Source organism: Mustela nivalis (assembly GCF_964662115.1).
Source record: "Mustela nivalis genome assembly, chromosome: 1".
Taxonomy (NCBI): domain Eukaryota; kingdom Metazoa; phylum Chordata; class Mammalia; order Carnivora; family Mustelidae; genus Mustela; species Mustela nivalis.
Window position 1 is genome coordinate 165,779,865 of NC_139020.1, and position 18,367 is coordinate 165,798,231.

The 18,367-nt window shown below is 44.5% G+C and overlaps 1 protein-coding gene and 1 long non-coding RNA gene across 5 annotated transcripts in view; one reads left to right on the forward strand and one right to left on the reverse strand.

Annotated features, from left to right (window-relative positions):
- The first annotated feature begins 1,341 nt into the window (after positions 1 to 1,341).
- Positions 1,342 to 18,367, forward strand: part of LOC309840664 (lipid transferase CIDEC-like) — a 32,013-nt gene continuing 14,987 nt past the window's right edge. For 2 of the 4 annotated variants that reach the window (XM_082682932.1, XM_082682930.1), the window contains exons 1-5: positions 2,808 to 2,828; positions 3,081 to 3,158; positions 4,066 to 4,219; positions 8,183 to 8,341; positions 8,432 to 8,619. In XM_082682932.1, the coding sequence (XP_082539058.1) occupies positions 2,824 to 2,828; positions 3,081 to 3,158; positions 4,066 to 4,219; positions 8,183 to 8,341; positions 8,432 to 8,619 (584 nt within the window). In that variant the 5' untranslated portion in view covers positions 2,808 to 2,823. Of the gene's footprint in view, positions 1,448 to 2,807; positions 2,829 to 3,080; positions 3,159 to 4,065; positions 4,220 to 8,182; positions 8,342 to 8,431; positions 8,620 to 12,806; positions 14,573 to 18,367 lie in introns of those variants that run through there. The other 2 variants (XM_082682934.1, XM_082682931.1) reach the window with 2 other exon arrangements.
- LOC309840707 lies at positions 5,482 to 18,367 on the reverse strand. The gene is made up of 3 exons (XR_014298750.1): positions 18,152 to 18,367; positions 16,522 to 16,606; positions 5,482 to 6,888 (listed from the first exon to the last, which is right to left on the reverse strand). It is a non-coding gene; the product is annotated as an uncharacterized lncRNA (long non-coding RNA).

Genomic DNA, 18,367 nt, shown 5'->3' on the forward strand with positions numbered 1-18,367 from the left:
AGGACCCTGAGATCATGACCTGAGCTGAAGGCAGCGGCTCAACCCACTGAGCCACCCAGGCGCCCAGGAGCTATTTTTAATCTCTATTTGTCAGATCCAACTGAGGCTTAGAAGAGTTACATCACACAGCCAATGCTAGACCTCTAGCTCTCGAGTGGGGTTCCTGAGCAGTCACATCTTCAGGATCGCCTAGGAAGCTCTTAGAAATGGTTCCTTAGAATCCACCCCAGTCAGACTGAGTCAGAAACTCTGGAATGGGGCCCAGCAATCTGAATTTTAACAAGCTTTCCAGGTGATAATACACAGTGTGAAACACCTTGAGCTGAAACAAGATGACCTTGAACTCTCTTTTTTTTAAACAGCTTTATGAATCACTTGTAAAAGTAGAAATAAACAAATAACAGTCAATGTCTTTTAGCATATTTTAAGTGTTGTTCAACCATTGTCAAAATGGACTGTGATTAGAATAATTGATTAGAACATTTTTGTCTCTCCTAAAAGAAACCCCATCAGTCCCCATTAGAATCATTCCCCATGTCTTCTCCCTCCCTAGCTATAAGCAATCACTAATTTATTTTTTATTTTTATAGTTTTGCCTGTTCTGGACATTTCATACAAATATGTATGTGATCTTTTGTGACTGGCTTCTTTCACTTTGCATGTTTTCAAAGTTTATCCATGTAGTAGCATGTAATCCTTTTTAATTGACAAATAATATTCCATTTATGGATATGTCACATTTAAAGAATCCATTCATCAATTGATGAACATTCATTTCTGTCTTTTACCTATTGTGAACAACACTATGAAAACCATGGACATGTGTTTTCATTTCTCTTGGATAATATATACAGGAGTAGGATTGCTGGGTCAAGGGTAAGACCTTACACTGTTAACCACTACACATGTCAGCTAGTCTTAGTCTCTACTATTATTAATTATATTATAACACCCATATTCACTTCCATCTATGAGCTGTCTTTGTTGCAAAGTCCTTTATTTTCATTATCACAAATCCTCACCTCAATTCCCTAACACAGGAATTATTATTGCTGTTATACAGGTGAGAGAAACTGGGGCTCACAGAAGTGAGACAGCTTGTCTACACTCAGTGAACGTGAGTGGGGCTGGGACCACAACCTACATGTGCCTATTTTCTGTGCCCTCTGTGCCTGATATCACGTCCTGAGCCATACCCTGACCCAAAGTTTTTGAAACTTGCCTCTTCCCCTCCTTTTGGGCCTTTTCTGAAAGTTTGGCTGGCCTGAAGTCCCAAGGGTGAAAGCTACACACTCACTCCCCATGCTCTTTTCCCCAGCTGGGGCTGAAGGCCAGGGGAGGGGCATCCCTGGGAGCTGGAAATAAAATGGAGGGAGGGCTGTGCTGTGCTGTGCTGAGCAGTTAGTTATCTTACCGGAGTTATCTTACTAGAGGCTGTAAGGGGGAGGTAAGTGTTTTCTTTGGGGATTTTGTGGGGGGAAGGGCTCCTGGAGAACAGGTGAGGTGGGCTCAGCATGGGGAGTGAGGAGTAAGGCTGGGACAGGTGGACTTGGGTAGTCCTAAGTGGGGGAGTTCACAGGCTAGCCTAGGAAGTCCCCCTAATTGTTAAAAGGAAAGAGATACCCAACTGGGGAGGGGGTTCCTGATCCATGACCACCCCTTGGGCCCCCAGACTTGTGCCTCTGCACCGGAAATAGAGAGAACATCCGAGGGCGAGGAACCCAAGGATTGGTGGGGCTAAGGCAGACACAGACACTGAGGCACACTTGGCTTGGATGTAGGAAGGGCAAGATAAAGGGGGAACTGTGTGAGCCATCTAGAAAGGCTTTCCAGGGGCACTTGGGTGGCTCAGTGGGTTAAGCCGCTGCCTTCGGCTCAGGTCGTGATCTCAGGGTCCTGGGATCGAGTCCCGCATCGGGCTCTCTGCTCAGCAGGGAGCCTGCTTCCCTCTCTCTCTGCCTGCCTCTCCATCTACTTGTGATTTCTCTCTGTCAAATAAATAAATAAATAATCTTTAAAAAGTAAATAAATAAATAAATAAATAAAAAGGCTTTCCAGAGCCTCTGTTTCCCCCATTTATAATGTTCTTGTCCAGTCTGTGTTGTCCACATAAAACTTTTCTCATCAGTAAATAAAAAAATAAAATAAACAAAAAGGCTTTCCAAAGAGTGAAAAATAATGAAGTTGGGGCTTCAAAGCTGTATATGGTTAGCCCTGGGCTGGTAGGGGACACTGCAGGTGGTGGGACCTGTCAACGCAAAGGCTTGGAGCATGTAAGACCCAAGGCAGAGAGGTTTAAGAAGAGAAAGTGGCAGGTGAGCCCAGGGCTATCAGCTAGATCTTTGGGCTCAGGATGGTTACTAGTAGCCATAAGCCAAAGTGGCTATTTCAATTCAAATTAGTTAACATTAAACAAAATTAAAAATCCAACTCCTCCGTTGTACTAGCCACATTTCAAGTGCTTGGTAGCCACATGAAGCTAGCAGTTGTGGTACTGGGGAGAAAGGATATAGAACATCTCCAACATCCTTCACCACAGAAAGTCCTTTTGGCCAGTGGGAAGCCTCAGAAGGGGTCTGGATTGTTCAAGGGTGCAGGAGAGAGCCTTTGTGGACTGGGCTGCCTGGCCTGTGTGAGACTGGCCTGGGAGGTGTCTGGGCTATAGGTGAAGAAAGAGTCTCCAGAAGAGGGGGGTGGTGTGACTCACCTCCTGCCAGCATGAAATGGACTCTGCCCCCAGGGACAGGACCCAACTAGGCAGGGCCTCTTCAGCCCCAGCTGGGGATCCCTGATCAGTGTGATCAGAGCCAGAGTCAGAGAAACATGGAGTGAGTAGTCCTGGGGAGGGAGGGGCAGCTGCTGAGTGGGGTTAAGCTTGGGCCCTGAGGGGGTTTCCAGCTTGGTCCCAGTTGGCATGTGTAGGATGGGACAGGAGAAGGGCTAGAAAAGTGTGTGTGGGAGTTTCGAGGAGAGACCAGAGTGGAGGTTAGCTGGATGAGGGTGGGGTTGCACTGTGTCAAATGATGAGTGAGAGGGAGCCTTGTATTCTTACTCTAACTAACTTTCTGCTTCGTTCCCAGGTCCAAAACTATCCAGATAACAAGGATGGAATATGCCATGAAGTCCCTCAGCCTTCTCTACCCCAAGTCCTTGTCCAGGTGAGGAGAGCCAAGGGTGGAAGCAAAGGGGATCCACTTGGGAGCGGTACGGCAGAACTTTTCAAACTTCAAAGAGCTTATAAGTTCCCTGGGCATTTTGTTAAATGCAGATGCTGATTTAGTAGATCTGGAGTGGGGCCCAAGGTTTTGCACTTCTGTTTTCTTAATTAGAGAGAGAGAGTGGAGCTCTTGAGTAGGGGTGGGGGGTGCAAGAGGGAGAGAGAATCTTAAGCAGGCTCCATACTCAATGCAGAGCCCAAAGCAAGGCTCAGTCTTAGGACCCTGAGATCATGAGCAGAGCTGAAATCAAGAGTTTAACCAACTGAGCCACCAGGCGCCCCCATTCTGGATCTCATTTAAACCTGATCACAACTTTTAGAAGTGGGGATTAAGATACCAAATTAATAGATGGGGGCACTGAGGCACAGACTGGGTGCTCTCAGTCACCTGGCCAATAGGTAGTGGAGCCAGGATTCAGGCTTGGGTCTGACTCAAAAACCCAGGCCCCTTCACCACTTCATTTCACTTTACAGATGGGAAGAGAGAGGCCAAGAGAGGAAAGTGGAAGTGGGGGGATATGGGATGGGTCCCCTATCACCTTGCTACTCATTATGGTCAGCGCCAATGAAAAGCACCAATGCCACTTGGAAATTTACTAGACATTTGGAATCCCAGACTCTGAATCAGATTGAGATCCCCAGAGGAAATACATGTTCGTTAATGTTTGAGATGTACTGATCTAACAAGGCCTTTGAGCAACACTAGTAAGACTTAGAGCAGGGCTGGTGGTAGTGGAGGAGAAAAAATATGAGATCAAACTACAGGGGAAGGGAAGCGAGTGTCTTGCAATGGGGTAAGGGCTGGGAGGCAGCAGACAACTCATTCTGATGCTCTAAATTGTCCCCAGGCATGTGGCCATGAGCACCTCGGTGGTGACCCAGCAGCTCTTGTCTGAGTCCAGCCAGGAGGCCCCCAAGGCCCGGCCCTGTAGAGTAAGCACTGCTGACCGGAGCATACGGAAGGGGATCATGGCGCACAGTCTCAAGGACCTCCTGCACAAGGTGAGGGACAGGACTGCCCTCAGCACAGCCCAACCACTGGGACTATGGCTGAGAGCTGACCATGCCAGCTGCCTCTGTCCTCCAGGTCATGAGCTGGGAGTTCAGCCAGGATGGACTTCATGAGTTAGATGGTGAAATAATTCCTTCCTGATGCCAGCTCTAATGAGTTGGTAGGGCCTGCCTGGAGTGCTGTCCACTGGATTAATGACCGGGGGAAAGGCAGAATATTGCCATCCTATACTAACAATAGGCCAGTGGTATTTTCAGAGTCTATTTTTCTTGTTAGAAGGACCCTTAGATTCCCTTTTCCATTGTACACACACCTGGAAGTTGGGGAAATAGGCAAGATTTTAGAGAGTCTCTTCCTCATCTCCTCCCTTTAGCCAGGGCAAGTCTTCAATCCATCTCCTACGCTGGCTTTCCAAGGAAGGCTTTGTTAATCACTGTGGAAGACGTTAATCACTGTGGAAGACTGTCGATCAGGTAAGCATCCAGAGCAGGAAAAAAAAGACACATGGCTCTTGTGGATAGCAGTTAACAGCAGGCAAGAATGAAACCCTTTCCCATTTCTTCTTCTTTCCCACTGCCTCTCCTACAGCCTCATCTAATTTGGCTCCATATTAATCTTGTGCTTCACTGCCCCATTAGCTTATCAGCTGAAGGTGATGGGCCCCCTGCTGCTATCCAAGCCCAGTTGCTTGGCACAGATCATACATTTGGATTAGGCTTCTGATTACTACAGTCTACAGTTTAACATAGAGAAATCATAGCTGACCTAAGCCTCTATTCTAGAGTCCTTCCCTTGTTTCTGTGAATTAGGTCTGTTCTTCATGGGAGCCCATTTCCCCTCTCTTATGAGGCTTGTGGCTGGGACACACCATTTCTTATCACCTGAATCAAAAGGTCTCTTTTACACTTGAGTCTAGACTTGCTAATGTTTTTCACCTCCTGTACCAAAATGGATTTGTTGCACATGACTTCCCAGACTGCAGTCCCTGGGATATGAGTGAGGCTCAGGGGTCGTCATTTTTATTTTTTTTTTAAGATTTTATTTATTTATTTGACAGAAAGAGATCACAAGTAGAGAGGCAGGCAGAGAGAGAGAGGGGGAAGCAGGTTCCCTGCTGAGCAGAGAGAACCTGATGCGGGCCTCGATCCCAGGACCCTGAGACCATGACCTGAGCTGAAGGCAGAGGCTTTAACCCACTGAGCCACCCAGGTGCCCCGGGTTGTCATTTTTAGAAGGTTCTTCAGGACATTCTTATCCACTGAGTTTGGGGACCCCAAGTTAGAGTCCTAACTCCAAAGGATGCAGGGAGGTACAATAGTGAGAAGTCATCTTTTCAGCATGGAACAAAGGTTAAAAATGAATCTTACTGATCAAGTGGAGGGGGACATCAACCTATGTAGACTGCTTTTCCAAGTTTGGCAATGTGAAGAAAGGAGCAAAGAGAATGAGGGAAAAAGAGCAAAGTGATACAGTTGGCAGTGACTAGATTATTAGTCTCTATTGGCCATGGCAAAGAACAGAGGGGTTTCATTTTAAAAGACCACAGTAAGCCTTTGGAGGATTTTTTTTTTTAAAGTAATTTTGAAGGAATCTCTAACAGAAGTTTCAAGAATAATACTAGGCTTCCTAAATCACTTGAGAGGAGGTTGCCAACCTGATGCTTCTTATTCTTGGATACTTCAGTGTATCTTTTCTACAAACAAGAATATTCTCCTATATAATTGAAATATACTGGGATTTAAACCCAGGCTGTCTTGTCATACACTTTTGCATTTAACCATTGTGAGGACTCTAAGACTATACTTGCCTCAACTATTTGGATGATGAAATGAGTTCAGATAAATGAGATAACTTTCCTACCATTCAGAATAATGTAAGGGAGCTAGAATTCAGATGCAGGTCTCTTTAACTCTCGAGCTACACTATCCAATGCAGTAGTTACTAGATCCATGTGGTTACTGAACTCTTGAAATGAGGCTAGTTGAAACTGAGATGAGCTTAAGTATAAGTAACACACAAGATTTTGAAGACTTAATATGAAAAAATGTAAAATCCTAAATTTTATCCCAATTTTATGTTGAAATCATATTTTAGATGGAATTAAATATATTACAAGTATCACGCAACTATTAGAAAATTTAAAATTACAGATATGTGATATAGAGCATCTATGAAAAACTCACAGCTAACAACAACATGCTTAATGGGAAATTCTGAAAACTTTCCCCTTAAGATCAAGATTGAGATAAGGGTATCTATTCTTGCCATTTCTACACAACATGGTGCTGGAGGTTCTATCCAGGCTAATCAACAAGAAAATAAAATAAAAGGCACCCTGATTGGAAGGGAAGGGTTAAAACTATATCTATTTGCAGATATAAAACCCTACAGAACACACACACACAGCTAATAAATGGGTTCAGCGAGTTTGCATGATATAGGGTTGCAAGATATAAGATCAATATATAAAAATCAATTGTATTTCTATACACTGACAACAAATAATCTGAAAATAAAATTAAGAAAATGAGGGGGAAAAAATGAGGGGGCACCTGAGTGGCTCAATTGGTTAAGCATCCAACTCTTGATCTCGGCTCAGGTCTTGATCTCAGGGTCGTGAATTCAGGTCCTATGTCAAACTCCATGCTGGATGAGGAGCCTATCTTAAAAAAAAATGAGTTTATTCATAATGGCATCAATAAGAATAGAATGTTTAAGAATAACTTTAACAGGGGCACCTGGGTGGCTCAGTGGGTTAAAGCCTCTGCCTTAGGCTCGGGTCATGATCTCAGGGTCCTGGGATTGAACCCCACATCGGGCTCTCTGCTCATCAGGGAGCCTGCTTCCTCCTCTCTCTGCCTGCTTCTTTGCCTACTTGCGATCTCTGACAAATAAATAAAATCTTAAAAAAAAATAAAAAGTGATATATTGAAGCACCTGGGTGGCTCAGTCAGTTCAGTGTCTTCCTTCTGGGGCACCTGGGTGGCTCAGTGGGTTAAGCCTCTGCCTTCAGCTCAGGTCATGATCTTAGGGTCCTGGGATTGAACCCCACATCGGGCTCTCTGCTCATCAGGGAGCCTGCTATCCACCCTCACCCCTCTTTACCTGCCTCTCTGCCTACTTGTGATCTCTGTCTGTCAAATAAATAAATAAAATCTTTTTTTTTTTTTTAAGTGTATTCCTTCTGCTCAGGTCATGATCCCAAGGTCCTGGGATCAAGCCCCACGTTGGCGGGGGGGGGGGGGTCCCAGCTCAGTGGGGAGTCTGCTTCTCCTTCTGCCTGCCACTCCTCCTGCTTGTGCTCTTTCACTCTCTTTCAAATAAATAAATGAAATCTTTTTAAAAATGTGAATATTATTCAGCCATAAAAAGAAATGAGTCATATTACAGCATAGACGAACAATGAAAACATACTGAGGGAAAGAAGTCAGTCTTAAAAACCCACATATTATTCCATTTATATGAAATGTCCAGAATGGGCAAATCCAAAAAGAGACAAACAGTAAAGGTTGCCATGGGTTGGGGCATGGGAAATGAGGGCTAATGGATAATGGGTTTCTTTTGGGATGATGAAAATGTTCTGAAATTGGATAGTTGTGATGGTTGTACAACTTTGTGAATGTACTAAAAAACACTGAATTATATATTTTAAAAGGATGAACTTTATGGCATGTGAATTGTATCTTAATAAAAAGGTACGTATGTGACTCCCACTATATTTTAACCGAACAGCATTGTTCTAGAACATAACCATGAATCCAGGTACCAAGAAAGACCATAATATAAAATCTTTGGGTGGTGATCCCATAGCAAGAGCCTGGGTTCCAGTCCCATTTCCCATAGATCGTTATCACTTGTTCTTTCCCTGGCAGCTGAGATGATGCAATATGGGTCTTCCTCATGCTCTGTGGCTGCATGGGGATGGCAGAAGCTTCACTGACTTTATTTTCCAGGTCCGGGACACCCTGATGCTGGCAGACAAGCCCTTCCTTCTGGTGCTGGAGGAAGATGGTACAACTGTAGAGACAGAAGAGTATTTCCAAGCCCTGGCAGATGATACAGTGTTCATGGTTCTCCAGAAGGGGCAGAAATGGCAGCCCCCATCCAGACCGGTGAGTTTCCATGTGTGTAGGGGGGAGAACATTGGGGAATCTGGAAGAAGTCCTTGGGAGGGTGCCAACCACAGTCTTGTCTTGATACAGGGTACTAGGCACCAACTTTCCCTCTCCTGTAAGCCTGCCAAGAAGATTGATGTGGCTCGCGTAACCTTTGACCTGTATAAGATGAACCCACAGGACTTCATTGGTTGCCTGAATGTGAAGGCCACGCTGTATGGCACATACTCCCTTTCCTATAACCTGCACTGCTACCGGGCCAAGCACATCATGAAGTGAGTGAATTGGGATTTGCTGGGGATAGGGTGGGTATTCAGCAATGAGGGAACTCCGCTCTGCTCACATGAGCCCAGGACTAGTGTTGACAAGGCATGAGAATTAGCATTTGTCTAGAATGTTATGGTTGAATTAGTGCTTTAGAGTATGCCAAAGGGATACACATACTCCTCCAGGTGGAACTGGGATATATTATTTTTCTAATTACCTTCCACTATAACAACTACTTTTTTTCCACCTAAAACAGTAAGTAGTTTTCTAATCAATTTTTAAAAAGTGAACATGTGTCAAAGATTTTACTGAACTCATTAATTAAGGAGAGAACCAGCAAGAAGTTACAATCAGTTCAGAGAATTAAAAAAAAACACCAATACATACAGGTGCATCAAGAATGCTGAGATAGGGGCGCCTGGGTGGCTCAGTGGGTTGAATCCTCTGCCTTCAGCTCAGGTCATGATCCCAGGGTCCTGGGATCAAGCCCTGCATCAGGCTCCCTGCTCAGCGGGGAGCCTGCTTCCCCCACCCCTCTCTGCCTGCCTCTCTGCCTCCTTGTGATTTCTGTCAAAAAAAAAAAAAAAAAAGAATGCTGAAATAACTGAGCGCCTGGGTAGCTCAGTCAGTTGAGTTGCCAACTCTTGGTTTCAGCTCAGGTCATGATCTCAGGGTGATGGGATCAAGCCCCATGTTGGGCTCTGCCCTCTACCTGGGGAGTCTGCTTGGGATTTTCTCTCTCCATCTGCTTCTGTCCCTCCCCTCTCCCTCATAAATAAATAAATCTTAAAAGAAAAAAGAATGAGGGCGCCTGGGTGGCTCAATGGGTTATAATCTCTGCCTTCAGCTCAGGTCATGATCCCAGGGTCCTGGGATCGAGCCCCACATCGGGCTCTCTGATCAGCGGGGAGCCTGCTTCCTCCTCTCTCTCTGCCTGCCTCTCTGCCTACTTGTGAACTCTGTCTGTCAAATAGATAAAATCTTAAAAAAAAAATACATATTTAAAAAAAAAAGAAAGAAAAAAGAATGAGATAACTTCATAGATACAAAATTGGATTTCTCCCTGTGGGTGGGAGGGACAAAATGAATGTCCTTCCACAGATGGAAATAATTTGCACGTCTATGGACAATAGTCACTTGTATTATCTAATGAACTTCTTTTCAACATTTTACTTTATTTTTGAAAGTTTAATCAAGTAACACAGGAAGCATGAGAACATGTTAAGTCGTAAGACAAGTACCATTATGGTGATGTCTCCCAATATCAGCTGTTCCACTGGCATTCAAGTGAATTCTTAACCCTATCAGGTGGAGGCAGCCACTGAGGCAGAGACATCCACCTCTTCCAAAGCCACAAATCTAGGGAGTAGCAGAGCATGGCCTCTCGCCAGTTTCTTCTAACACATGTTCTACTCCTCTCCAATTGCTTCACTTAGTGTCTACTGGGCACCCACTGGGTGCCTGGCCCTATGATGTAAGCTAAAGATCCAGAGATAAGATGTCAGAACAAGTTCCATGATGGCAAGACTTTTTATTTCCTCCAGTACCTTGGTGAATGCTGACACATAGCAGTAATTCAGATCACTGCAGAATGAATGAAGATGCATCTGATCCTTGTTCTCAGAGGCCTTCTGAGAAGTCCTGCTCAGGGTCCCCAGAGTTCTGCCAGAACATAGCTTGAGTAGACCAAACCTTTTTTTTTTTTTTTTTTAAATCAGTGTGTGTGTGTGTGTTTAAGATTTTATTTGTTGGGGGCACCTGGGTGGCTCAGTGGGTTAAGCCTCTGCCTTCAGCTCAGGTCATGATCTCAGGGTCCTGGGATCGAGTCCTCCTTGATCTCTCTCTGCTTCCTCCTCTCTCTCTCTCTGCTTGCCTCTCTGTCCACTTGTGATCTCTCTCTGTCAAATAAATAAAATCTTAAAAAAAATTTTTTTTTATTTGTTTATGTGAGAGAGAGCACAAGCAGGAGGAGCCACAGGCAGAGCAGGCAGAGGGAGAAGCAGGCTCTCCACTAAGCAAGGAGCCCCATGCGGTACGGATCCCAGGATCCTGGGATCATGATCTGAGCTGAAGGCAGATGTTTAACGGACTTAGCCACCCAGGCACCCCCTTCTTGGCTTTCTGAGCTTCTTCTGTGCATAGCCAGTCTGGAGATGAGGGACCTGAGGTGTGTGATTCTGTTTGCCAGAGATGACTCCCAATGTCAGACTTGCACCTAGTTCTGTGGCTAAAAGTTCCATATTCCTCCTATACTATATCATGCCCCATGTTGATCTGGGCTTGCTGCTGGTAGTTTGCAAATTTAAAAATCTAGAGCAAGAAGCTGCAGCTTTTAAACTCAGCGCATTTAGGGGAAGTATGACTCTCAGACCTAAACACAGTAGATATGTTGGTATCAAGAAAACAGTAAGCTGGATTGGGTGTGGTGACTTAGTGGTGTCAGCTAGTTTTATTATTACTGTTGTAGTAAAACATACATAAAATTTACCACTTTAACCATTTTGAAGTGTACAGTTCAGTGGCATTAAGTACATTCACAATGTTGTATAAGAGTTACCACTATCAATTTCCAGAACCTTTTCATCATCTTAAACTGAAACTCTGTCCCCATTAAACACTAACTTTCCACTCCCTCTTCTTCCAGTCCCTGGTAACCTGTGTGTTACTTTCTTTCTCTGTTAATTTGCCTACTCTAGATATCTTACACAGTGTTTCTTCTTTTGTGACTGGTTTATATCACTGAGCATAATGTTACCAAGGTTCATCCATGTTGTAACAAGTTGTCAGAACTTCATTCCTATTTATGGCTGGACAGCTGGTTTTAAGCTTCTGTTCTGTAATTTGAGGTACAGCATTGAAAATTTTAAAAATGGGGAGCCTGGGTGGCTCAGTTGGTTGAGCATCCAACTCTTGGTTTCAGCTCAGGTCATGATCTCACGGTCGTGAGATCAAGCCCCTTATTGGCTCGGGGGGTTGGGGAAGATCTGTGATGGGGCAGGGAGTCTGCTGGAGATTTTCTCCTCCTTCTGTCCTCTCCCCCATTTATTCTCTCTCATTCTCCCCCTTCCTCTTTCTCCTTAAAATAAAGAAATAAATCTTTAAAAAAATAAATATTTAGAGAATTTTCATGTGTAGATGTTTATAGTTCTAATTATCTTTCTGCCTCCCCATACCTCAACCATAAGTTCATTTATCGAATAAAGGTTAATACTTTGAAAGTTTTTTTAAAAAATATTTTATTTATTTATTTGACAGAGATCACAAGTAGGCAGAGAGGCAGGCAGAGAGAGAGAGAGAGAGAGAGAGAGAGGAGGAAGCAGGCTTCCTGCTAAGCAGAGAGCCTGATGCAGGGCTCAGTCCCAGGACCCTGGGATTATGACCTGAGCCGAAAGCAGAGGCTTTAACCCACTGAGCCACCCAGGTGCTCCTAGTTTGAGAGTTTTAATACCAGCCAGAAAGTCTTTATTTTCCTTTTCCCCCCACTCCCTAAAATCCCCACCCAGGACTAGTAATCTCTTTTAAACAGATCTGGATAAGAACATGGTTAAAGTGGTCAAACATTCTACCAGTTACTCTTGTTTTGCCCTTCTCATCTACTTGTTAGGCTCCCAATGAAGTGATCTCATATTGTTTCAACCTCATAACCCTGTGAGGCATCGAAATGGTATGATCCTATTTGATGGATGGAAAAGCAGAAGCTCAGAACTCTAGTGGTTGGCCATGCTTCACATAGCTGAGAAGACTGGATTAGAATGCTGGCCTGACTCGAGTCCTGTTCTCAGTACATCACAACACTAGGCATAGGGGACCTTCATGTCCAGTACCCTGAAAATTAGCTAGACCACACATGACTTGGAAATCTAGAACAAAGGTCATGAAGGACAGCACCACGGTATGGAGATTCATGTGGCTGGCCCAAAGTAGTATTACAAAAAGTAAAGGTCTTATTAAATGAGCTTGAACTTTGCCTGAGAAAATAGCGAGGTTTTGGACATCTCAATGAAAGTATGATGCCAGGCAATGCCTGTAGACCATCTCCCATTTGCTGAGGGAGGATAGATAGCGTCCACTCCTGTTGACACACTGTGCTACGGTTTATGAAACTATGGAGGTAGCATGGAGGGGGAGACATTTAGAGGACGCAGAGAGAGGTTTTCTTTGTGGTTTGACTCCAGTGCCTTTTTCTTCCATCCAGGGAAGTTCTTCGTTGGGCCCTCCTCAGCATGCAGACCACAGGCCATGTGCTGCTCGGCACCTCCTGTTATATGCAGCAGCTCCTGGATGCCACAGAGGGAGGGCAACCCCCTGAGGGCAAGGCCCAATCTCTCATCCCAGCCTGTCTAAAGACACTGCAGTGACACCTCCAGTCCCTGGAGGCACTCCCCAAAGACCAGACTGTGGTCCCCATGCTCAGCTAGTAGCCACCACAGGCTGGCAGCTAGACACATCCTCCTCACCCACGCAGGACCATGAAGGAAGCAGCCTGCCCGGGGGAAAGGCTGGAAACCTGAGGGTTCTTACCCTGGCCCAGCTCCTTCCTGTCCAGGGTGGCTTAGCTGACCAAGAAAGGTCACCAGGAGGCTAGGCACAAAGTCTGCCCCTCACTTACTGTCTTCACACGCTCCCCACCTCCTGGCCTCCCAGCCCTAATACTCCTGAGTGAACCACCAAGTCTGCTAGTGTATGATATTAGAGAGCTCACATTATATTATTTATGCTGATACATCTTTGCTTGTGTTCTTTGGGGCTGAGGGTGGGGCTCTATCTGGAAGGTTGGAAAGGTCTGAGGGAGGAGAGGGATCTATTGTCAAACCGTTTTTCAAAATGTGGGGTTACAGGAAATGGGAATTCTTCTACCAAAAAAAAAACATTTGATTCTGGAACTAATGTCTGCTTAATCAGAGACTTGAGCAGACCAGGTAATTGATATGATAAAGGAAAATTTCCAAAATAAATCTGTCTACCAGAAGGGCTTTGAATGGCAGGGTGGGACTAAGGCACTCTTCTAATTTCTCAGTGTTGCATTTTATTACAACATTTTAAGTGTTTAGTTGGGAAAGGACTCATCAGGGCGTAACACAACCCTCCGTCAATGCAAAGCTCTCCCTAGCTTGTCAGAAGCTTATCTTTCATGTTCAGCACTATCAGCTTCAGGATTTCAAAATGAGCTGTTACTTATCCACAAAGAATATTAGTTTCTCATCAGTGAGAGCTGGGATTTTTCGACCTAGAGCAACTCAAACAAGATAAGCATGAAAGGCCAAGTTTGTAGGTGACGGTGCTTTAGTGTGTGGCTCTCAGATCCAAAAATATGTCATTTCTGCCCCTGAATATAAAGCCTTTTTGGGTTTTAAATACAGACTCCTGCCTTACCAAACCTAGAGTCTGCAGTTTTTGCTGGCAGCCGATCCAAACCTGCAGCCATGTGTGGGAGGAGCTGCAGAGCTAGCAAAAACATACTTACTATTCTGGGCTTTCTCCTGCTCCTACATTTAAGGCGGAGGCCTGGCTCAGTGTTATCCTGGCTGCATGGGGTAGGCCTTTCCCATGGAGGCATGATGTTTACATCAACACAGAAGATATTCCTGGTCAACACTTGCAGAGGCTGCAGCCTACCTGCCATCCCCCCCTTTTTTACATTTAAGTTTTTTTTTTTTAAGGTAAATGCTACACCCAGTGCTCAATGTGGGGCTCGCACTCACAACCCCAAGATCAAGAGTCACATGCTCTACCAATTGAGCCAGCAGCCCTTTTATTTAAAAAAGAAAAAATCCTTTTTAAAAATTTTTTAGATTTTATTTATTTATTTTAGAAAGAGAGAGAATGTACGAGAAGGAGGAGTGGCAGACAGACAGAGCAGTTTCTCTGCTGAGCAGGGAGCCTGATACAGGACTCGATCCCAGGACGCCAGGATCATGACCTGAGCCAAAGGCAGACATTTAACCAACTGAGCCACCCAGGGGTCCCTTCAAAAAAATTTCTTTTAAGTAAGCTATCTGCCCCTCTTGTGAAGTTACGCATAAACTGAGTTGGGCTGGGGGTCCAGAAGTCTGGAATTTGTCCAAATGTCCCTCTTCCTATAATTGAGAGTGTCACAACTGAGTCTTGAGTGACTGACCATGATCTCTTGGCACCTAGCCCTCTCGGCCCAGGGAAAATTGTTTTTTTTTTTTCTTTTAGGAACTTGGAGACTGACCAGCTGTCAGCAGTGAACGGGAGAGGGGAGGCTTTAGTGAGGCTGGGATATATGAAAGGAAAATTCCAGAGAGCATAGGACCTCAGGAGAGCCAGAGACCAGTCCAAGTGGGGGGATGGCCCCACTTGGGGCCGAGTGCCATAGTGGAGGAAAGGTCTTTTGCAGTTAGGGCACACTGTGTTCCTGCCCCTAGGCCTTAGTCTTTCCACTTTTGCTCAAGCTGGTACTTACGAAAGCACAGGAGACCTTTCAGAAGAGGGGTACTAAAATGCCATGGGGCCTTATGACAAAGCACAGTACTGTCTGAGCCCAAAACAGGATAAAAACCACTTGCATTCTTGCCAAAAGTCTTGCCAGTTCTGTCTCTATTTGTGTATATCTACTCGAAAATTGATTGTTTAAATCTCTGAATTAAAAAAATAAGTTCCTTGGGGCGCCTGGGTGACTCAGTGGGTTAAAGCCTCTGCCTTCGGCTCAGGTCATGATCCCAGGGTCCTGGGATCGAGCCCCGCATCGGGCTCTCTGCTCAGCGGGGAGCCTGCTTCCTCCTCTCTCTGACTCCCTCTCTGCCTACTTGTAATCTCTGTCTGTCAAATAAATAAATAAAAAAATTAAAAAAAAAATAAGTTCCTTGAGGTATAACTTACATACAATAAAATTTTCTCTTTTAAGGTATATATAATTAAGTTTGGGCAATGTTTTTTGCTTTTGTTTCTTTTTTTAGTTTTTGGCAATTTTTAAAAAGGATTTTATTTATTTATTTAGAGAGATTGAGAGAGCACACACACGCACATGTACACACGCATGCAGGTGCTTGGGGAGAAGAGTAGAAGGAGAGGGAGAGAGACTCTCAAGCAAACTCTGCACTGAGCACAAGCCAGAATCATGATCCCGAGATCATTATCTGAGCCAAAATCACGAGTCAGACCCCCAACCAACTGAGCCACATAGGCGCCCAAGTTTTGGCAAATCTATAAAGTTATTTAACCACCATTCCCAGCATACAGAGAAGTTCCCTTATGCCCCTTCTAATCCCCATCACCACCCACCACAAGCTCCAGCAATCTTTGACTCTTTTCTGCCAATATAGTTTGCCTTTTCGAAAATGTCATGTAAGTAGAATCATATAGTCTTTTTTTTTTTTTAAGATTTTATTTATTTATCAGAGAGAAAGAGGGGGAGAGAGCGAGCACAGGCAGACAGAATGGCAGGCAGAGGCAGAGGGAGAAGCAGGCTCCCTGCTGAGCAAGGAGCTCAATGTGGGACTCGATCCAGGACGCTGGGATCATGACCCGAGCCGAAGGCAGCCGCTCAACCAACTGAGCCACCCAGGCGTCCCTCAGATAGTCTTTTTAAAAAAATTATTTCTACTTATTTTTTTCTTTTTCAAAGATTTTATTCTATATATATAGAGAGAGATCATAAACAGGCAGAGAGGCAGGCAGAGAGAGAGGGGTAAGCAGGCTCCCCACTGAGCAGAAAGCCAGATGCGGGGCTCGATCCCAGGACCCTGAGATCATGACTTGAGCCAAAGGCAGAGGTTTAACCCACTGAGCCACCCAGGCGCCCCTCTACTTATTTTTATATAAAATTTTTTATTATTGAAAACATTTGATGAACATACAGTTTTTCATATTTGCCTCAATTTTTAAACCAGATTTGCATGTGTGTATGTAGATGAAATATAGCAATGAAATTAAAAAAAGCAACTTACACAATTCCAGAGGGTGAAAATCACTATTCATCTTGTCACGTCTGATTCTTTCTCCAGAAGCAAACACATCTCATTTTTGTGTGTCCTTTAAGAAATGCAGAGACCCAGTGGGTTAAGCTGCTGCCTTAGGCTCAGGTCATGATCTCAGGGTCCTGGGACCCAGCCTCGCACCGGGCCCTCTGCTCTGCTTCCCCCTCTCCCTCTGCCTGCCTCTCTGCCTACTTGTGATCTTTCTCTGTCAAATAAATAAATAAAATCTTGGGGTGCCTGAGTGGCTCAGTGGGTTAAAGCCTCTGCCTTCGGCTCAGGTCGTGATCACAGGGTCCTGGGATAGAGCCCAGTGTTGGGCTCTCTGCTCAGCAGGGAGCCTGCTTCCTCCTCTCTCTCTGCCTGCCTCTCTACCTACTTGTGATCTCTGTCTGTCAAATAAATAAAAAATAAAAAAATAAAAATAAAATATTTTTTAAAAAGATTAAAAAAAAAAAGAAATCAGAGACCTGAAATGTAATAAATATATGTAAATCACACACACACACACATATGCATCTTCAAGTCACACTGTCCTTTTCTTTCCTTTTTTGCTTTAATATCTATTTAGAGACTGAGTCATATTAGCACAGACAGACATACACATTCCATAATTAATGGCTGGATGGTATGGATATGTTACAGTTGACTTAGCCACTCCTTTGTTGATGAATTTAGGTTAATTTCAGTCTTTTCCTAATGCAAACAGTGAATTGAAAGTTACAGTGCTCTTAGTAAATAAATAAAGTAATATGCAGGTTGCACGGTAACTTTTCTATAGTTGTGATTATAGGATAGAACCCATTTTGTTCCTTGCTATTTTTTTCACACAACACCTCGTTTCTCCTGTTGGTCCCTGCCTCTGCCTCCCTTCCTCCCAGTACCTTTTGCTCCCTGTGAATTTCTATTCGTTTTTCACAGCCCTTCCAATCACAATGCATGCTAGGACTAGCTTCTCTCCCTTCATTCACTCTCTCAATATATATGCACAGGATTTAAGCAAGATGGGCTGTGACAATGTGACCTGTATGCACTCGGTGATCTTCTTGTGGGCAGGGCCTCAGTCTTGTTGATCTATATTTCTAGCTTGAAAATGCCAGGATCTGGGGGCACCTGGGTGGCTCCGTGGGTTGAGCCACTGCCTTCGGCTCAGGTCATGATCCCAGGGTCGTGGGATCGAGTCCTGCATTGGGCTCCTTGCTCAGCTGGGAGCCTGCTTCCTCCTCTCTCTGCCTGTCTCTCTGCCTACTTGTGATCTCTCTCTGTCAAATAAATAAATAAATTCTTTAAAAAAAAATGCCAGGGTCTGGCATACAGTTAACATTTTAAAAATGTTGAATCGGTGATGTATTAGATTTATTTCCCCTATAGTGCTAACCCGGGATGACAATACGTTTCCAGTTTTGAGATTTGTTTTGGTTTTGTTTTGATAAATTATGCTGTAGTGAATGTCATTCTCCCTCGGGCCTTCTCCTTTTGGATTGATTATGCACCTGTCTTGGGTGTTTTTGTTATTTCTTCTCAATTTGCCTTACAAAATTGGGCACAGTAGTGGTTTTTTGAAGGCAGAGGCTCCTACGAATTGGAATGGTTATCAGAGTACCTTTTGTTCCTGTTTTGCCTTAGGAGAGGTCCTATGATCCCGAGTAAATTCCTTCTCGGCTCTGTGCCTCAATTTTCCCAAAAGCACCGAGGTGAGGTGAAGCATTTTCTTTCTGGGCGAAGGCAAAGCTCCGCCTTTTCAGGGCCCCGAGTCCGCCTCCTCGCTATTCCGATTGACAGGCAATCTGACCAATCAGCGCACTGTAGCTGAGCGTGT